The sequence below is a fragment of the Lissotriton vulgaris genome, chromosome 3_1, assembly GCF_964263255.1.
Source record: "Lissotriton vulgaris chromosome 3_1, aLisVul1.2, whole genome shotgun sequence".
NCBI lineage: Eukaryota > Metazoa > Chordata > Amphibia > Caudata > Salamandridae > Lissotriton > Lissotriton vulgaris.
Window position 1 is genome coordinate 1,747,570,040 of NC_141689.1, and position 16,347 is coordinate 1,747,586,386.

A 16,347-nucleotide genomic window follows, 5' to 3' on the forward strand; every position below is an offset into this window, starting at 1 on the left:
GGTGCCAGGGGGACAAATTTAGGGTTCAGGGCGGGTATGGGTTATAGGGTGCCAGGGGGTTAATTTTAGGGTTCAGGATGGGAATGGGTTTTGGAGTGCCAGGGGGACAATTAATGGGTCAGGGTGGGTATGGGTTATCGGTGCCAGGGGGGTAGTTTTAGGGTTCAGGGCGGGTATGAGTTTTGGGGGGCAGGGGCAATTTTAGGGTTCAGGGTGGGTATAGGTTTCAGGGTGCTAGGGGGTAATTTTAGGGTTCAGGGTGGGTATGGGTTTTGGGGTGCCAGGGTTCAGGGTTCAGGGAGGGTATGAGTTTTTAGGGGGGTGGAGTAATTTTAGGGTTGAGGGTGGATATGGGTTTTGTGCTGCTAGTGTGTCATTTTAGGGACCAATGAAGGTATGGATTTTGGGGAGCCACAAAAGAAAGATGGCTGTGGCACAACAACCCTATGGTGTATGAGATAATATGTGGCCTGCTTCCTGCCCCCCCATGGCTCCTCCTGCGCCCCTGTGTTTCTTGTGCCCCACCTGGCACACATCATGTCAAAGGATGGTGATGACTTTAACATTTGCCCCCCCCTGGAAATATTTCTGCGGACGCCCATGGATAGCCCCCACATTACTCACTCACTACCACATTCAAATACGAGCAGTGCTGCTGCCTCAGAACACTGAACCAGGCACTGGGCTAATGCTCACAGAAAAAAAAGTTACAATGATTAAACTGAAAGAAAAGTGAGTCCAGTGGTTAAGGAGGGGCAGGCATATTTTTAGGCAGGGCTTGGCCCTGCTCGAAGCCTCCCTCCCCCCGTGGCTATGGCCCAGGGATGGATGACAGAGAAAGAATGGATGTGTTTGATGAATAGGTTTGAAGATGATTGGATAGTTTTGGGTATGGATGGGCAGACGGATGGACGGAATGGTGACAGACTGAATGTTAGATGAAAGACTGAATGGATAAAAGAATGTAAAGGTGAAATGGCCGGGGTGTCATCAACCCCCGTTGTAGCATCTGCAGCGGGAGGGTGGATTTTGATAGACCTCTTCTGTTTCTAATGGCAGAAAAAGACTCCTATTTAACACAAAAGGGTGGGAAGGAAAGTGAGTGAAAGAATGGATGGATGAATGTGTGAGTGAGTGAAATGGTGGATGGGTGGGTGAATTTTTGGGACCCTTCAATGATTCCCTCACTATAACTCTACAACAGTGCCCTCATCTCTCCATAGCCCCTTTCTCACATGTATTTAATTAGATTTATAGCGCCTTTCCTACCAGTGTAGGTTGTCAGAGCCCTTCACATCACACACACATAAAGACATTAAATAATAAATGTGTAAATCAGTGTATAGAAAATGTATAGAAAATGTTACATAAGACAAAGAGAATTACGAGGTGTAGGATTCACGTCATCCAAACTGGTAGGCATGTTTAAGAGTGCTTGGTCTGGAGAAGCACAAACTTAGGATTCAAAATGTAAGACAGTGGTAAGGGTTGGCTTTACTAAAAAGGATGTATTTTTATGAAACAAACACTTTTTAGCAACATTATGATAATAAAAGACTGGGTAAAACACTACTTTCTAACATGTACCATGCAGTTTGCATGCAGCTCTTTGATGGAGGTTCATAGCTCACTGTGCTAGATCAGGATTATAACTATGAACAGTACAGTAACAAAAGGATCTGTGTTACAAAAGCAGTAACCCACTGAGCTAAGCACATAAAATACAGTTCATGGTGCAAGGGTGCCTGCATTGGCGCTAGGCAGTCAATTGTGCTCCAGCACAAAGGAAAAAACAGGGATGCATCATATTTTTGTAAGTGAGTAAAAGAGCGAGAACGTGAAAAGTTGTAAGTAATCAGCAACAAGTGATATTTTTTGCACTCTGACACGGAAGTTGTCAGAAGCAGCCTGATACTCTATAAACTTCAGAAGAAGAGCTGTGAACTTTTTCGTTGTTTCAGTCCGCACTGGACAGAGTTCAAGAATGTGAATAAGAGAGTTCCAGGCAGTTAGGGTTCAGTCCTTTCTCCTAATCTCAGCTGCACTATTCAGATCTCTTTTGATGGGCCAAGTCAAGTATTTCCAGTGGACTCTTCAAATCCTGAGGTCTACGGCAAATGCAGCTTTGTAATGCTTTAACCTGTGCCTGCATTTTAAAAAAAAGCATTCTCTACCTGTGATTCGAAAGAAACTTGTTCTACCTATGTTTTTAAACAAACTCTGTGCTCTCTGCATGGTTTATTCTCCAGTGAGAAACATCGTCCCTTCTCTCTTCCAGGTTCTAAAACTGTGGGACCTTGCAACAGGACAACTCGTTTCCAAAATCAACGACGTTCATGGAGACAGCGCTGTCACCTGCATGACCTTAAACCCCACAGGCACCAGGTATTTCAGCACGTGCATTGTCTCTCTGGCTGCCAATGAACTTGACTCAGTTTAGAATACCAACTCAAGCTTCTTCTTCAGACATGACGGGCGCTCGGCTGATCTGCCCGCCGGCTAGTATTGTAATATATTTTCTGTTAAACTACATAGTTCTCCATCTCCACAAGGTTAGCTTGAGAAACTTGATGGAGTTAACCATCTTACATATTTGAGCAGCTGCATGTCTGTTTAACCTTGATTCTTGGGATTGATTCAAAACCCTCCTGACTGCCCCCTACCTCCCATGTCACACTGCTAGAGCTCTGCGTACAGCCCAGTGCCTGAGCTTCTGAGTTCCATACCAGGTGAGTGAAAAATTGCAGAGTTTATTTTTGCAATTTTTGCAAAGATTTGTGGGAAGCTGCAAATTTGCAAAGTGTTTTTTCTTTGCCATGTGAGCTAAATTGGGACTCACAGGACAATTTATGGAATTGGAGGTAGTTATCCCACCAGATGAAATCGGAACCGTGGAGATTTCATCCTCAAAATTAGGACTGTGTGTGGAAGTGCGACATCTACGTGTACGTTACAGCTGAAACTGTTGAAGAATATTCTACCCTACGTTATTTTGGAAGGGATGAAATTGTCTATCGGCGCCATAATGGACTCCACACCTAACTATGGTAAAACACCCTCTGTTGGGACAGTAATGTCTTCTGCACTCTAGGGACCCGATTTACAAAGGTAAACTAAGGCTCAAGTAAGACTTTTTTGGTATTCACAATGGTAAATTACCACTAATAACTTTATTACTAGTAAACCTACTAGTATTAAAATTACTAGTAGTAAAGTTAATTAGACTAGTAGTAACTTACCTTTGTGAATGTACTACTTTTTGGTATTCACAAAGGTAAGTTACTACTAGTAACTTTACTACTAATATACTTACAACTAGTAAAGTTACTAGCAGTTAAGCTACTATTAGTAACAATACTTGTAGTATCATTACTATTAGTAACTTACCATTGGGAATGCCAAAAAGTAGTACACATAGACTTAACTCTAAGTTTACCTTTGTGAGTTTTGCCCTAGGTCTTCGATGCGCATCCCAAATTTCAGCCGTATCTGAGAGCAGCCAGTGTACTACCACAGTACACTCGCACCTCTCAAATACGCCTGGAATTTATAGATTACTCAGGCAAGACCAGGGGGCATATTATCAAAGACCGGTGTTAAAATTATCGCCGTTTTATCGGCAGGAAACTGCTGATAAAACGGCGATAATGGGCTTGATAATACACTCTTGTTAAATCCCATAGAAGCCCATGTTCTGGTGTTAACATGGGCTTCTATGGGAATTAACAAGAGCGTATTATCAAGCCCATTTTTGCCGTTTTATCAGCAGTTTCCTGCCGATAAAACGGCGATAATTTTAACACTGGTCCTTGATAATATGCCCCCTAGTGTGTAAATCTGCGTTTATTAAATATCACCATCTTGTAATGCATGCTAACCCAGATTCACTCTTGATGTCCCTACACGAAATTTAGAAGGCTCACGACAACCTGTGGTCTAAATACTTACTAACAGCCAAAAAAGATCTAGATTTTAACAACTTGACTAAAGCTCATCTTACCGATAACAAAAAATCATTTTCACCGCATGCGTGCTAGCGGGTTTTCCCGCTGCGCGCTGAAATTTGAAAATCGCGGGTTATGTGACAAAGCCAGCTCGTCATGCGCGCAGCGCAGGTAACGCCCATGACGAGCTGGCTTTGTCACCAGCATCGAAGGGGTTAAAGAGGCTATTATTGACCAAATTGATAAAAAGAGACTTAGAAGAGCATGACCTTTATAATCATTTGTCCATCATACAAAATAAGCCCTATGCAATATTGTCTTAAGGATCCGATAAGACGATCCTGCAGAAATTGCATTTTACCATCAAGATTTATGGTCCGGCCCATCAATGACAATAGATCCACCAGGAAGAACACAGCTCGTACTGTAGATTTTGCAAGTATTAAACGGATTCTATCTTGCACTTACTCTGCTGTTGCTCTGAATGTCATATTCTTCTCAAACTAATGTTTTCAAAACATGACATATTAAATTGCACTGACGTTTTAATATTCTGTTTTATCACTTGTAATATAACGGAGCTATCTCGATTTAGAAAATATTTAAAAATAGTGTGTAGTAAATGTAAGATTTTAAAGTAGATTTATATTAAACTATTTATGCATTGATATAATTAAGTAGTTGTAGAGGGGAATTTAGGAATCACACGAAGAAGCTACACTTTTATTGATATTAACTTTCTTTGACCGTGTCATGAATCTTATGAGAAGTAAGATTTGTACAATAAGGGAAATTGGCTAGAAATTGATTTAATGAATAGATCCAAATCCTAATTAGTATTTTTACAATTTTTTATGGACATTGCGCTACTTTGTTTCGTATCAGGTTTTGTTTGTAACGATTTTAAGTAATCTGAACCAATAAATAATTCATTCATTCATAGTGATCTGGCATGTTCACCAGCCCTTTGTGCTCTACTGCCTGTGAGACTGGCATAGTGACTTTTTGTTTTGCATTGGCATCTCGGTAATGTACCATGTGAGCAGAAGCCTAGGCCTGTCACTGGGAATGAAAAGTCTAGAACCTCTGCAGGGCATTACTTTCTTCCATGCCATGGGTAAGTCAAATAAAGCAGTGGTGTCAGTCCACCATGTTTTAGCTTTTCCACATTTATCTAATGGCTGGGTGAATGTAAAGTTCATTTTCAAGAAATTTCCTGTCTAAACCTTTCTTGCCAGAGCCTTGGCTGCCTTCACCTTCCTCTCATGCTCTGACTGATCCAGGAGGAGTCCTTTTCCTGACTCCTCAGAAAATGAAGAATATCTACTTTTTCTACAATGTGTTCACGCTTTCAGCTTTCACACGGCTGGGGTTGTGCTCCAGAAGAGTGTGTAGGATCGATGTGGAGACAAGAAAATAGTAGCGATCTCTGCTATAGAGATGGTAGGGCCTCCACTGCTTCTCCGAACTCTGGTACAATGCTTAATTTGAGCTGGTGGTTGCCGGTGATGGGCATGACACTCATTGTGGGAGGCCATGACCTATTTATGGTCCTCAAAATTTGACCCAGAGAAAGAGAAAGGGAGGCAGAAAAAAGGGAAAATAGAAGGATGAGAGCACAGCAACAAAGAAAGCAGGGAAGAAAAAAACCTGAAAGAGTGAGATGAAGAAACAGTAAATTCTTTGTGTTCGAAGAAAGAGACATGAAGTAGAATCAAGATTAGTCTGCCTTGGTATTCTGCAATTCTGGCATTTGACAGCAACGGCAGTGGGCTCCTAACAAAACATTCTGGGCCCGGCATTTCTGTTTTTTTTTTTAATTAAGAACTACACGGGAAAGTGGCCAGAGGGCGACAAGGCATCTCACAGCCTGGTCCTGCATCCAGAGCTTTTCTCTACCACAGAGTGAAACGTGAAGGGAATGAGGCTGTTTGTGATTGGAATGAACTTTGATACACGTGAACAAAAGTCCTGGCTATCACTGGGACAGTGCGGTGCTGGCCAGTGGACCACTAAGCCCCTTCTTCACAGGAATCAGAAGCAATCCAGATGACCCGCTGGCAGCAGAGACTAGCAGAGTGCAGGATTGTAAGAGGACAGGTCAGCACCCCTACCCTGAGTTCCAACCTAATCACAGTGTCAGAAAGGGTTCTCACTTACATGTCAAGACAAGGAAGGTGAAAGGTACAATCACATTTTAGCTGAGAAATAGAGGCAACATATTTGCAGATGAGATGAGCGCCAAGATGGTTGCAATAAAAACACTAGGAACCGAACAATGACCAAGGATTTATATCAAATTAAACTCTGGGCTGGGAAAATCGTTTAAATAGAGGAGATATGTTTTGAATATCACTCTCTGTTTGGATAGCAATAAAAGTGGAGAGCATGTAATAATTGGAATGGGGAGGGGATGGGAGTCTCTGGGCTCATTTAGGTTGGCCGACACAGTCCTCTGCCAAATATGTGGTTGACCACTCTGCCCACTAAACTTGCGGTTCCCCACTCTGTTTAGAATTGAGGGAAATGCCAGGTTTGCAAAGGCAGAGTCTAAGCTGCCGTCCTATGCAGACAACATTGGCTGACAGCCCGACTGATATTGGACCTCCGGTCAATTGGCATCAAACTCCCTGCCCTTAGTAGGCAGGCATTCCAACGCGACTATTCAGAACCGCTAGGGATACCCTGTCAGTCCTCAAAAGGAAACCAAATGAAATGACCCTCACACACTGGGAGAAAATTATTTGTCAGATCCATTAGATTTTTGTTTTTCAATAACAAACTCCCAAATTGGAGTTTGTTTTTGAAAAAACAAAAAACTGCTGTGCTGGAAAATTGAACATGACACCTGGACAGCAAAACCAGCAAAACTTCAGTTCATTGAGCAGAGCTGCTTTGTTCCACCAAATGCTAAATATGCTTTATGTCGCGTTCATAATAATATACATAAAATGTTGGTTAGTGTGTATATTTGATGTGGTGCAGAAGCTAAAAAATCCTGCAAGACAGCTCTGAGGGCTGAGTATTTGTTTGGAGGCTTTCAGATGGCTAGTTTTCAACTCAAATATTCATCTTCCTGATGATAATGCAAACGCCTACAGTTTAGCTGAGTAATAGTGACATAAAGTGTCCAAGCAGCTGATGCTGTGGTTGGTGGCGGGGGGGCACTACATTAATAGTAATTGTTAGCATATCAGTGTAACCTGTTCTTTTACGTCAAAAAGGATGTGCTCAAGAACAGAGCATAGAGACAGATGGCCAACTAATCTGATAAACACCAATGGGTCCATTTACAAAGGTTTACCTCAATGTTTGCATCACAAAAGTGACACAAAATGACACTAAGGAGCTTATTTACAAGCCCCTTGCACTACCAGTGCGTCACTTTTTCCCATATCCTCATAAGTGAGGCGCCCGTCCAACGGCCGACGGCACCACTACCTCGGGAGTGCTGCCGTCGGCCATTGGACGTTCCAACTGCACCTGCGAAATGGAACGTTCAGCACTGGAGCTGGACGTTCCATAGCAGCTAAGGTGATATTAAAAGTGACGCACTGGCGGCGCCAGGGGCTTGTAAATAAGCTCCAAAATATTTTCCAGCCATTCACTTTCTAGCTTAAGACCTGTTTTACTATGAAAAATCACTTGATAGTAGTGCAAAGCAGCGCATAGCAATGTTTTGCGTTACTTAGCTCCAAGGGGGCTTGCTATGGGTGGTGCTTGGGCTTTCCCACCAATAAAGGTTTCTATTGCTAAACCCTATTTATTTAAAAAAATAGACAAGAATTAGCGTCAGAAAATAGTGCCCATTTCAGATAGGTGATATGAAGTAGAAATGCTCTCTTTCTCGTTTAATTTGTGACTTTGCATGTGTGCTGCACAGGCATGCATACAAAGTGGGGAAAGGTTTGAAGTTAGTCTAAGCAGAGAATTTTGTACTGGAAGAATACCCTTCCAGTACAAAACCTATACCAGACCCACGGAGACACACTTGCACTATAGTGCAAAGATGTGTCTGTGCGCACTGCCGCACATTTCTGCTTTGGCGTTAGGGAGAGGGAAGGACAGTGCCATATTTCTGTAAATATTGCGCTTTCACCTTCTCAAGCAGCGCATCATTTGTGGGCACTGCACTGCACTGCGTGACAAACTTGTAAATCTGGCCCCTAATCTTCAATTATGCTCCTGACTTCAGAATTTCCGTTTCCGCCAGTTTCATTTTAAACTAGATGCGGTTTTAAATAGCAGGGTGGGCTTCGTGTTCTCATTAGCAGGCTTGGCATGAGTAACACTGCATAGGAATAGTTGCTGCTGGAGGGGGAGGATTACACCAACAAAACGGCATAGTCCAAGCCACCTGCTTTGAAGGGCCTTAAGGGGGCTGAACCATTAGCACGGCCCCCAGGGGTGCTGCGGTGTAGCGCGGACACCAGCCTGATGACGCACATGCTTAAAATAAATGTTCTTCTCTCACCTTGGGCGTGTCTCCTCTGTGCCACGTAACCCGAGACCTGTCATTATATCCCAGGCTCATTATGCCTTCGGTATCATTGCATGTGTCGTCGTTATTGATCCAAATAGGCTTTTGTTGTGTTTTTTTTTTACTCAAAAGCAATTTCACAGTATCTACATGTATATTTTAAATACACGCAGCATAATGCACAAAGGTGCATTATACTTGGGGTTGCACATAAAAAGACTTCTAGGCCATCAGTGCTCTGGCATTATCATACACCACAGCACCAGGCGTGAAGGCGTTATTTATACTTATGAGTTGCATAAGCATACTGACCGGGACAAGTACATTTATTAGCGCCGGGGATCAGTTGTAATTTTGCAACCTTTTTTGTCCTTAGTGATGAAGTGAATCACGTTCTTATTTCTAGAAGAAAATCCTTTCTCTGTTGTAGATAGGGCCAGCACAACAATATAAACTTTTACGCCAGGGCACAACAGTGGTTAAAGTGAATTTCATGAATTGTGCTGGTGTTAGATTACAAGAAATTGAGAAAAATACGATACCCCTTTCTCTTCTTATAAATATTTACAGTTTTTTTTGTCAGAATACCGTCTAAAAATATTGTGCGCCAGATTACCATAGGCAAAATTTGGAGTACAAAATATGACCAAAGTAGGTGCATGTAAGTAACTATAGAAAACCCATGGCGATGTGGACAGTTGTGTTATGTAGGGCACAAGTCCTAAAAAAAGAAGTGGGGGACTAACCTAGGGGCATATTATCAAGAACGTCATTAAAAATTGTCGCTCGTTTAGCAGCAGAAAACTGACACTAAAACGGTGATAATGGGCTTAATAATATGCTCTTGAGAATTTCAATAGAAGTCCATGTTCTGGTGTGAACATGGGCTTCTATTGGAATTCTCCAGGGCATATTATCAAGTCCATTATCGCTGCTTTAGCGGCAGTTTTCTGTCCCTAACCCGGCAATAATTTTAGCGCTGTTCTTTATAATATGCCCCTTGGTTAGGCAGTACGCAAGTGATATCAGGGCATGTGACATCACAACGCGCAACATCACTGTGCATGACATCAAGGCACACATGACATGACACATGGCATCAAAGGAATTGACATCATAGAAAGCCATGACTTTACAGGAAGTGGCATCACAAGAAGTGACATCAGATCTAAATCCCTCACATATATTTTTAGCAGGTCTATCATATGTATGTTTAAGCGCATTGCGAGGATAATAGCACAGTGAGCTATGGAAGATGATATGTGACTTCTACACCTTGCAATCCTCCAGTTTTATGTACCATATCATGTACATTAATTTACAAACTTACAGTAGCGGCTCCTGGTGGGAGTGCTGTGGTGCGGTGAGTCGGGGCGGGGGAGGAGTAGGGTGGGGGGTAGTAAACTACAGCATATGGCCCAATAGAGGTAAGTAAACAAATAAATAAATAAAACAAGTTTCATTGCGCGCGTTGCATTGCCAAATGTGATGCAGCGCGTGCAACAAGTGTATGCATATCTCCAAAACAGGGACTGAACAAAGTGACCAGCTGCCTCTGTTAAGTATTTGTGAAGTGCTTAAAAGGTGTGAGCCTTTGTTTCGTATCCACTTCATTTGCATCAGGTGTGAGGCTGCTGACTGCTCCCAGCCAAGAGACTCGAACAAAAGAAGGCCTGATGACCCCTCACATTCGGTCTTTGTTATGGGCCCAGCAGGAATCTTAAATAAGAAAGCCCCACCCCGTTCCCGCCTGCACGTTGTCGCTTGTTGCAGATGCAAAGGAGACAACGTGCAGGCGGTTGCTGAAAGTGTTCCGGTGTTTGGAAATTACACCGGGACGAGTTCAGCACAATATTCAGTGGGCCCCAAATTCTTGGCAGGGTGGACGACGTCCACCCTGTGAAAAATGTGGGTGGATGCCGTCCACCCGCGTATACCCCCGACTCGTGCCCTGGTGTTATGTAGAATGAAAGTGTGTGATTGCGTAAGAGACAATCCGTTTTTGACAACCTGGCAGAGCATACTGTTGGCGCAGCAGGTGCAGCGCACCAAGGCCAAGACCACTGAGGGGCCCATTGAACTTTGACGATTACTGACTTTAACTATCCAAGCAGCAGCCAAAGGCGCCATTTTCCATTGTTTTTTTCTTACACGAGGGACCACAGCACCCTCGCCACGCTACTAAACTTGGGCCTTTCAAACTGCATTCTCTACACGGGCAGACCCCCAGGCTTGTCTCAGCCTCTCTTAAATGTTTTATTTCTAGGCTGGTCACCGGGGGCAGGGATGGCAGCTTGAAGAAATGGGATTGCAGCACAGGCACCATTCGCCACACACAGACCCTGAAACAAGGTATTTTGTGTACTCACTGCCAATATGTCTTATAGATGACTGGGCAGGACTTTTCATTACTAACCTATACATTCATCTTCATTTAATTTTGCAGCCAGCCCCATGGATGAAGTTGGCGACTGCACTTATGGAGAAATATGCAATAACAGGTAAGGTTTGAGGTTGGTAGTAATAACATGCTCAATGCCATCGAGGTATTGGGACCGGTGCGGCTCACTCTTCTTTGATTATATGAGCATGTTCTCTGGGAGCGGAGTGGACCCCTCTTATATATGCTCCTACCACCCCCTTTTGATTGACGAAGTAATAATATGCTGCCAGTGGATTATTTTGCTGATGCGTTTGCATGCACAGTGAGAATGTAGATAATGTAATGAGGGAATGAAAAGCATCACTCACATCTTTCCACTGTGTCTCAGCATTGCCTCTGAGCAGAGGTGGGACCAGTGCTTAATTTGAGCCGGTATTTAAAAAAAAAAACATTTTTGATTGCAGGCGAATACCACAAAATAAATAGGGAAAAAGAAAATATACCACCAACTAAACATGTCTGCCATATGTTTCCAATACAAATGTTACTTTTACAAAAAACATTAAGTGATGTGGCTGTTTTATTAGTGATGTTTTTTTTTTTTTAAATAACGAGCCCACCAGCTGCTTATTTTTTGTGAAGGAGACACGAACAAATCACAATGTAACCCAGCGCTCACATCGCAAACAGGTACATTTGTTGCAATGTTACTTAAACACACTACAACATTAATAAAAAAAATAAAAAAACACAGATAGGAAATAAATCCCCATCCTACTGGACAGCCAAAGTGCAGGCTAAATAATAACCAGTATTTTATGTTGAAATGAAAATTAAATATAAAAACACAGTTTGAACCAGTTGTGTCATGGAAGAGAAATGAACCATACTTATGGGGATATGAATAATGTAAATAGCCTCAACATTAAACCAGCCAATGGACATAGCGGGCTCACGGCCCTCTGCTGTATGCATGCTGTGGTGGGGGACATATGCAAAAGGAACAATTGATGGACGGAATGCTGGACAATGCAAACATTCACCCCAGTCAAGCAAAATGTGAATGACTGCTTAACAGACCAATACATTAAGCCTCTTGATAAAAGACCCTCTAAGTATGTATATCATGCATTAATGTTTTGGAAAAAAATAGTTAATATTTTAAAGGCCTGACTTAACAATAAATAAATGAATGAAGTATGCACAGTGGGTCCGGCCAGGGTCTAACACACACACAGATTTCTGCAGTAGATTCCTAGCCAATGAATTATTCAGCTTACTTTGCTCACTACTGCCCAAGCTAATTATCAGTGAAGAACTCAAACGATGTTGTTGAACATCAGTAAAGCCCACCGTCCAATCTGTTTTTTTTTTTAATTTTTGTTTTTATTTTCCATTAACACAGCAATTGAGGCAGTGATACATACAGTCAATACAGCATATAGTGTGGTTCATTCTGGCTCAGCTCAACTTCGGTCATTGGTAAGATACAAGTGAAAACGGTATATTGACACAGCAACATTTCTTCATTATACTACATCTGAATTCTCCTAGTCTGAGTCAACCTCTCCCTTCTCAATCCTTGGCGGCTCACAAATATCACCCCTGAACCTGTTCCAGGCCCCCATATTTTTTCCCATTTCCCTGGTGGATAAAGACAGCCCTCTCCGCCACCATCGCCTCATCCATATTCCTGCACCACTTTCTGAGTGTTGGCAGTACTGCTGAACCCCATAACATGGCGATATTGCGCTTTGCCACCATCATGCCCAACATTACAAAATCTTGTTGTCGGTGGTTCAGATCATTGGGCTCCCATATATTTAGCAGGCAGCGACGAGGCTCAGGTGACAGGGAGATATCTATGGTCTGGGAAATCGTGCGCATTACTGCTGTCCAGTATGACGCCATGTATCTACAGTCCCAAATGGTGTGGAAGAACATGCCCTCCTCCCCGCAGTTCCGCAGACAGAATTTATGTGTAGCTTTCCCTATCTTGTATAATGTCGTTCTGGTATAATATGTACGATGTAGTATTTTGAGTTGGACCAATTTTAACCTAGAGGGAATTGCTGTTTCTCGGGGGAGGAGAGGGCCTCCTGCCATTCAGAGTCCCCAAAGCAGCCCACTTCCCTGGACCAGTTCTGTTTCAATGTGGACGTCGTGTCTGGGAGATTGTTAATGAGTTTTCGATAAGTCAAGGAAGTGGCCTTTTCGGCACATGGTCTGTCAGAAGCCTATCTTCAAGAGGAGAGGATTCCTGTAAGACAGTACCCGTCGGTATAGCCGATTGGAGTGCATGCTTAATTTGTAAGTATCTGAACTTCTCCGTCTGCGACATCTCATACTGTGTTTGTAGGTGAGAGAAATCCACCACTTTGCCCTCCTTCCAGAGATTGCCCACCACCGAGATGCCAATGGTATCCCAAGCCTGGAAACCCTTACTTTTACGCAGCAAGCCCAACTTGCAGGAGTCCCACAGCGGTGTCATCTGCGTGATAATCCCCGAACAGCGAAGACGTCTGTTAGCCTTGTACCAGAGCTGTATAGAGTGTTGCGTCGGGCCAATTAGATCTGGAGGCAGTCGTCGGCAGTAAAGATTGCCTAACAGCCCCTTACACTCCAGAGACTGTCTGTCAACGAGGTATGCCGGCTCGGTCTGTGGGGCGTGTAACCAGAAATGTATTTGCTTAAGATGTGCTGCCCAATAATAGAGTTCAATATTTGGAAGTGCAATCCCCCCATCATACCAGCCTCTAGTTAACTTCTCTTGTGCGATTCGGGGTGGTTTCCCGCCCCACAATAGATGGGAGACTGTCGCAGCTATACCTATGAATTATGCTACATGGACCAGAGATGGGGTGTTTTCAAGTATGTACAAAAAGCGCGGGAGTGCCATCATTTTATATAATGCCGCCTTGCCCAAAAGCGTTATGGGGAGAGCCTGCCACACTTTAACGTCACGTTTCAACCGCTCCAAAAGGGGGCGGAGATTCAAAGCGTAAAATTCGTTTGGAACCGGTGTGATATAAATACCCAGGTATTTGAACGCTGCCTTCGTGGTTCTTAGGGGGCAGCTCACGGGCAGTACAGGTGGGGGGCCAGCGAGGACATAAAGGATGGACTTGGTCCAATTAATCCTGTAGCCTGACACCCTACCAAACTTCTCGCAGACGTTCAGTAACTCAAGAATAGATTTTTTGGTGGAAGTGAGATACAAAAGGATATCATCTGCGTATAGGTATATACGATCTTCCCATACGTCGGTCCAGTAGAGTCCTTTGATAGAGGGTTCCCACCTAATCCAGATCGCAAGTGGTTCTAAGATCAGCGCAAAAAGCATTACTGCTGTCCAGTATGACGCCATGTATCTACAGTCCCAAATGGTGTGGAAGAACATGCCCTCCTCCCCGCAGTTCCGCAGACAGAATTTATGTGTAGCTTTCCCTATCTTGTATAATGTCGTTCTGGTATAATATGTACGATGTAGTATTTTGAGTTGGACCAATTTTAACCTAGAGGGAATTGCTGTTTCTCGGGGGAGGAGAGGGCCTCCTGCCATTCAGAGTCCCCAAAGCAGCCCACTTCCCTGGACCAGTTCTGTTTCAATGTGGACGTCGTGTCTGGGAGATTGTTAATGAGTTTTCGATAAGTCAAGGAAGTGGCCTTTTCGGCACATGGTCTGTCAGAAGCCTATCTTCAAGAGGAGAGGATTCCTGTAAGACAGTACCCGTCGGTATAGCCGATTGGAGTGCATGCTTAATTTGTAAGTATCTGAACTTCTCCGTCTGCGACATCTCATACTGTGTTTGTAGGTGAGAGAAATCCACCACTTTGCCCTCCTTCCAGAGATTGCCCACCACCGAGATGCCAATGGTATCCCAAGCCTGGAAACCCTTACTTTTACGCAGCAAGCCCAACTTGCAGGAGTCCCACAGCGGTGTCATCTGCGTGATAATCCCCGAACAGCGAAGACGTCTGTTAGCCTTGTACCAGAGCTGTATAGAGTGTTGCGTCGGGCCAATTAGATCTGGAGGCAGTCGTCGGCAGTAAAGATTGCCTAACAGCCCCTTACACTCCAGAGACTGTCTGTCAACGAGGTATGCCGGCTCGGTCTGTGGGGCGTGTAACCAGAAATGTATTTGCTTAAGATGTGCTGCCCAATAATAGAGTTCAATATTTGGAAGTGCAATCCCCCCATCATACCAGCCTCTAGTTAACTTCTCTTGTGCGATTCGGGGTGGTTTCCCGCCCCACAATAGATGGGAGACTGTCGCAGCTATACCTATGAAATATGCTACATGGACCAGAGATGGGGTGTTTTCAAGTATGTACAAAAAGCGCGGGAGTGCCATCATTTTATATAATGCCGCCTTGCCCAAAAGCGTTATGGGGAGAGCCTGCCACACTTTAACGTCACGTTTCAACCGCTCCAAAAGGGGGCGGAGATTCAAAGCGTAAAATTCGTTTGGAACCGGTGTGATATAAATACCCAGGTATTTGAACGCTGCCTTCGTGGTTCTTAGGGGGCAGCTCACGGGCAGTACAGGTGGGGGGCCAGCGAGGACATAAAGGATGGACTTGGTCCAATTAATCCTGTAGCCTGACACCCTACCAAACTTCTCGCAGACGTTCAGTAACTCAAGAATAGATTTTTTGGTGGAAGTGAGATACAAAAGGATATCATCTGCGTATAGGTATATACGATCTTCCCATACGTCGGTCCAGTAGAGTCCTTTGATAGAGGGTTCCCACCTAATCCAGATCGCAAGTGGTTCTAAGATCAGCGCAAAAAGCAACGGAGACAGTGGGCATCCCTGCCTCGTGCCTCGGCCGAGAGGGAAATCTCGTGAGATGTGCCCGTTGGTGGCGACATGCGCCAAGGGTTTAGTGTATAGCAAAGCAATCCAGGCACAGAATTTGGGACTGAATCCCATGTGTTGGAGCACAGCGAACAGATAGGGCCATTCCAAGGTATCGAACGCCATAGTAGCGTCGAGTGAAAGGATGACTGCAGGCTCAGGTATATATGCTGTGCGCGCCAGGACCGCATAAAGCCGACGGAGGTTGAGGGCCGTGCTTCGATGCGGCATAAACCCCGACTGATCTGGGCTTACTAAGGATGAGAGGTGCGGGGTCAGCCGCATTGCTAGTAGTTTGGCAAGAATCTTAGGCTCCGCGTTTATAAGAGAGATCGGGCGGTAGGAGGTGCTGTCTGTCTCCGGTCTGCCCGGCTTATGGATTGCAATGATTGTGGCCAGTCGCTGATCCCTCGGCAGCTCCCCCGCCTCAAGGCTATCAGTTAACATGTCCAGGAAGAAGGGGGCCATTGTTTGCACCGTCCTTTTATACAGTTCAACTGGGAGCCCATCTGGCCCCAGCGCCTTGCCAGATGCCAGTGAATAGGTAGCTGCCTGTGTTTCATCAGTGGTAATGTCTGCCTCCAACAGGAGCGCCTCTTCAGGGGAGAGCTTTGGTATCCTTAGATCCTTAATGTATTCATATGCTTCCGCAACCGTGTAGGATGCCCGAGGAGCGTA

General features: G+C 44.2%; 1 protein-coding gene across 1 annotated transcript in view; it reads left to right on the plus strand.

The window, feature by feature from the left end:
* Nucleotides 1–16,347, plus strand: part of LOC147728404 (cilia- and flagella-associated protein 337-like) — a 378,048-nt gene that overhangs the window by 220,548 nt on the left and 141,153 nt on the right. Inside the window, exons 13-15 of the mRNA XM_086963279.1 lie at nt 2,279–2,385; nt 10,691–10,776; nt 10,871–10,925. Of these exons, the coding sequence (XP_086819405.1) occupies nt 2,279–2,385; nt 10,691–10,776; nt 10,871–10,925 (248 nt within the window). The remainder of the gene's footprint in view (nt 1–2,278; nt 2,386–10,690; nt 10,777–10,870; nt 10,926–16,347) is intronic.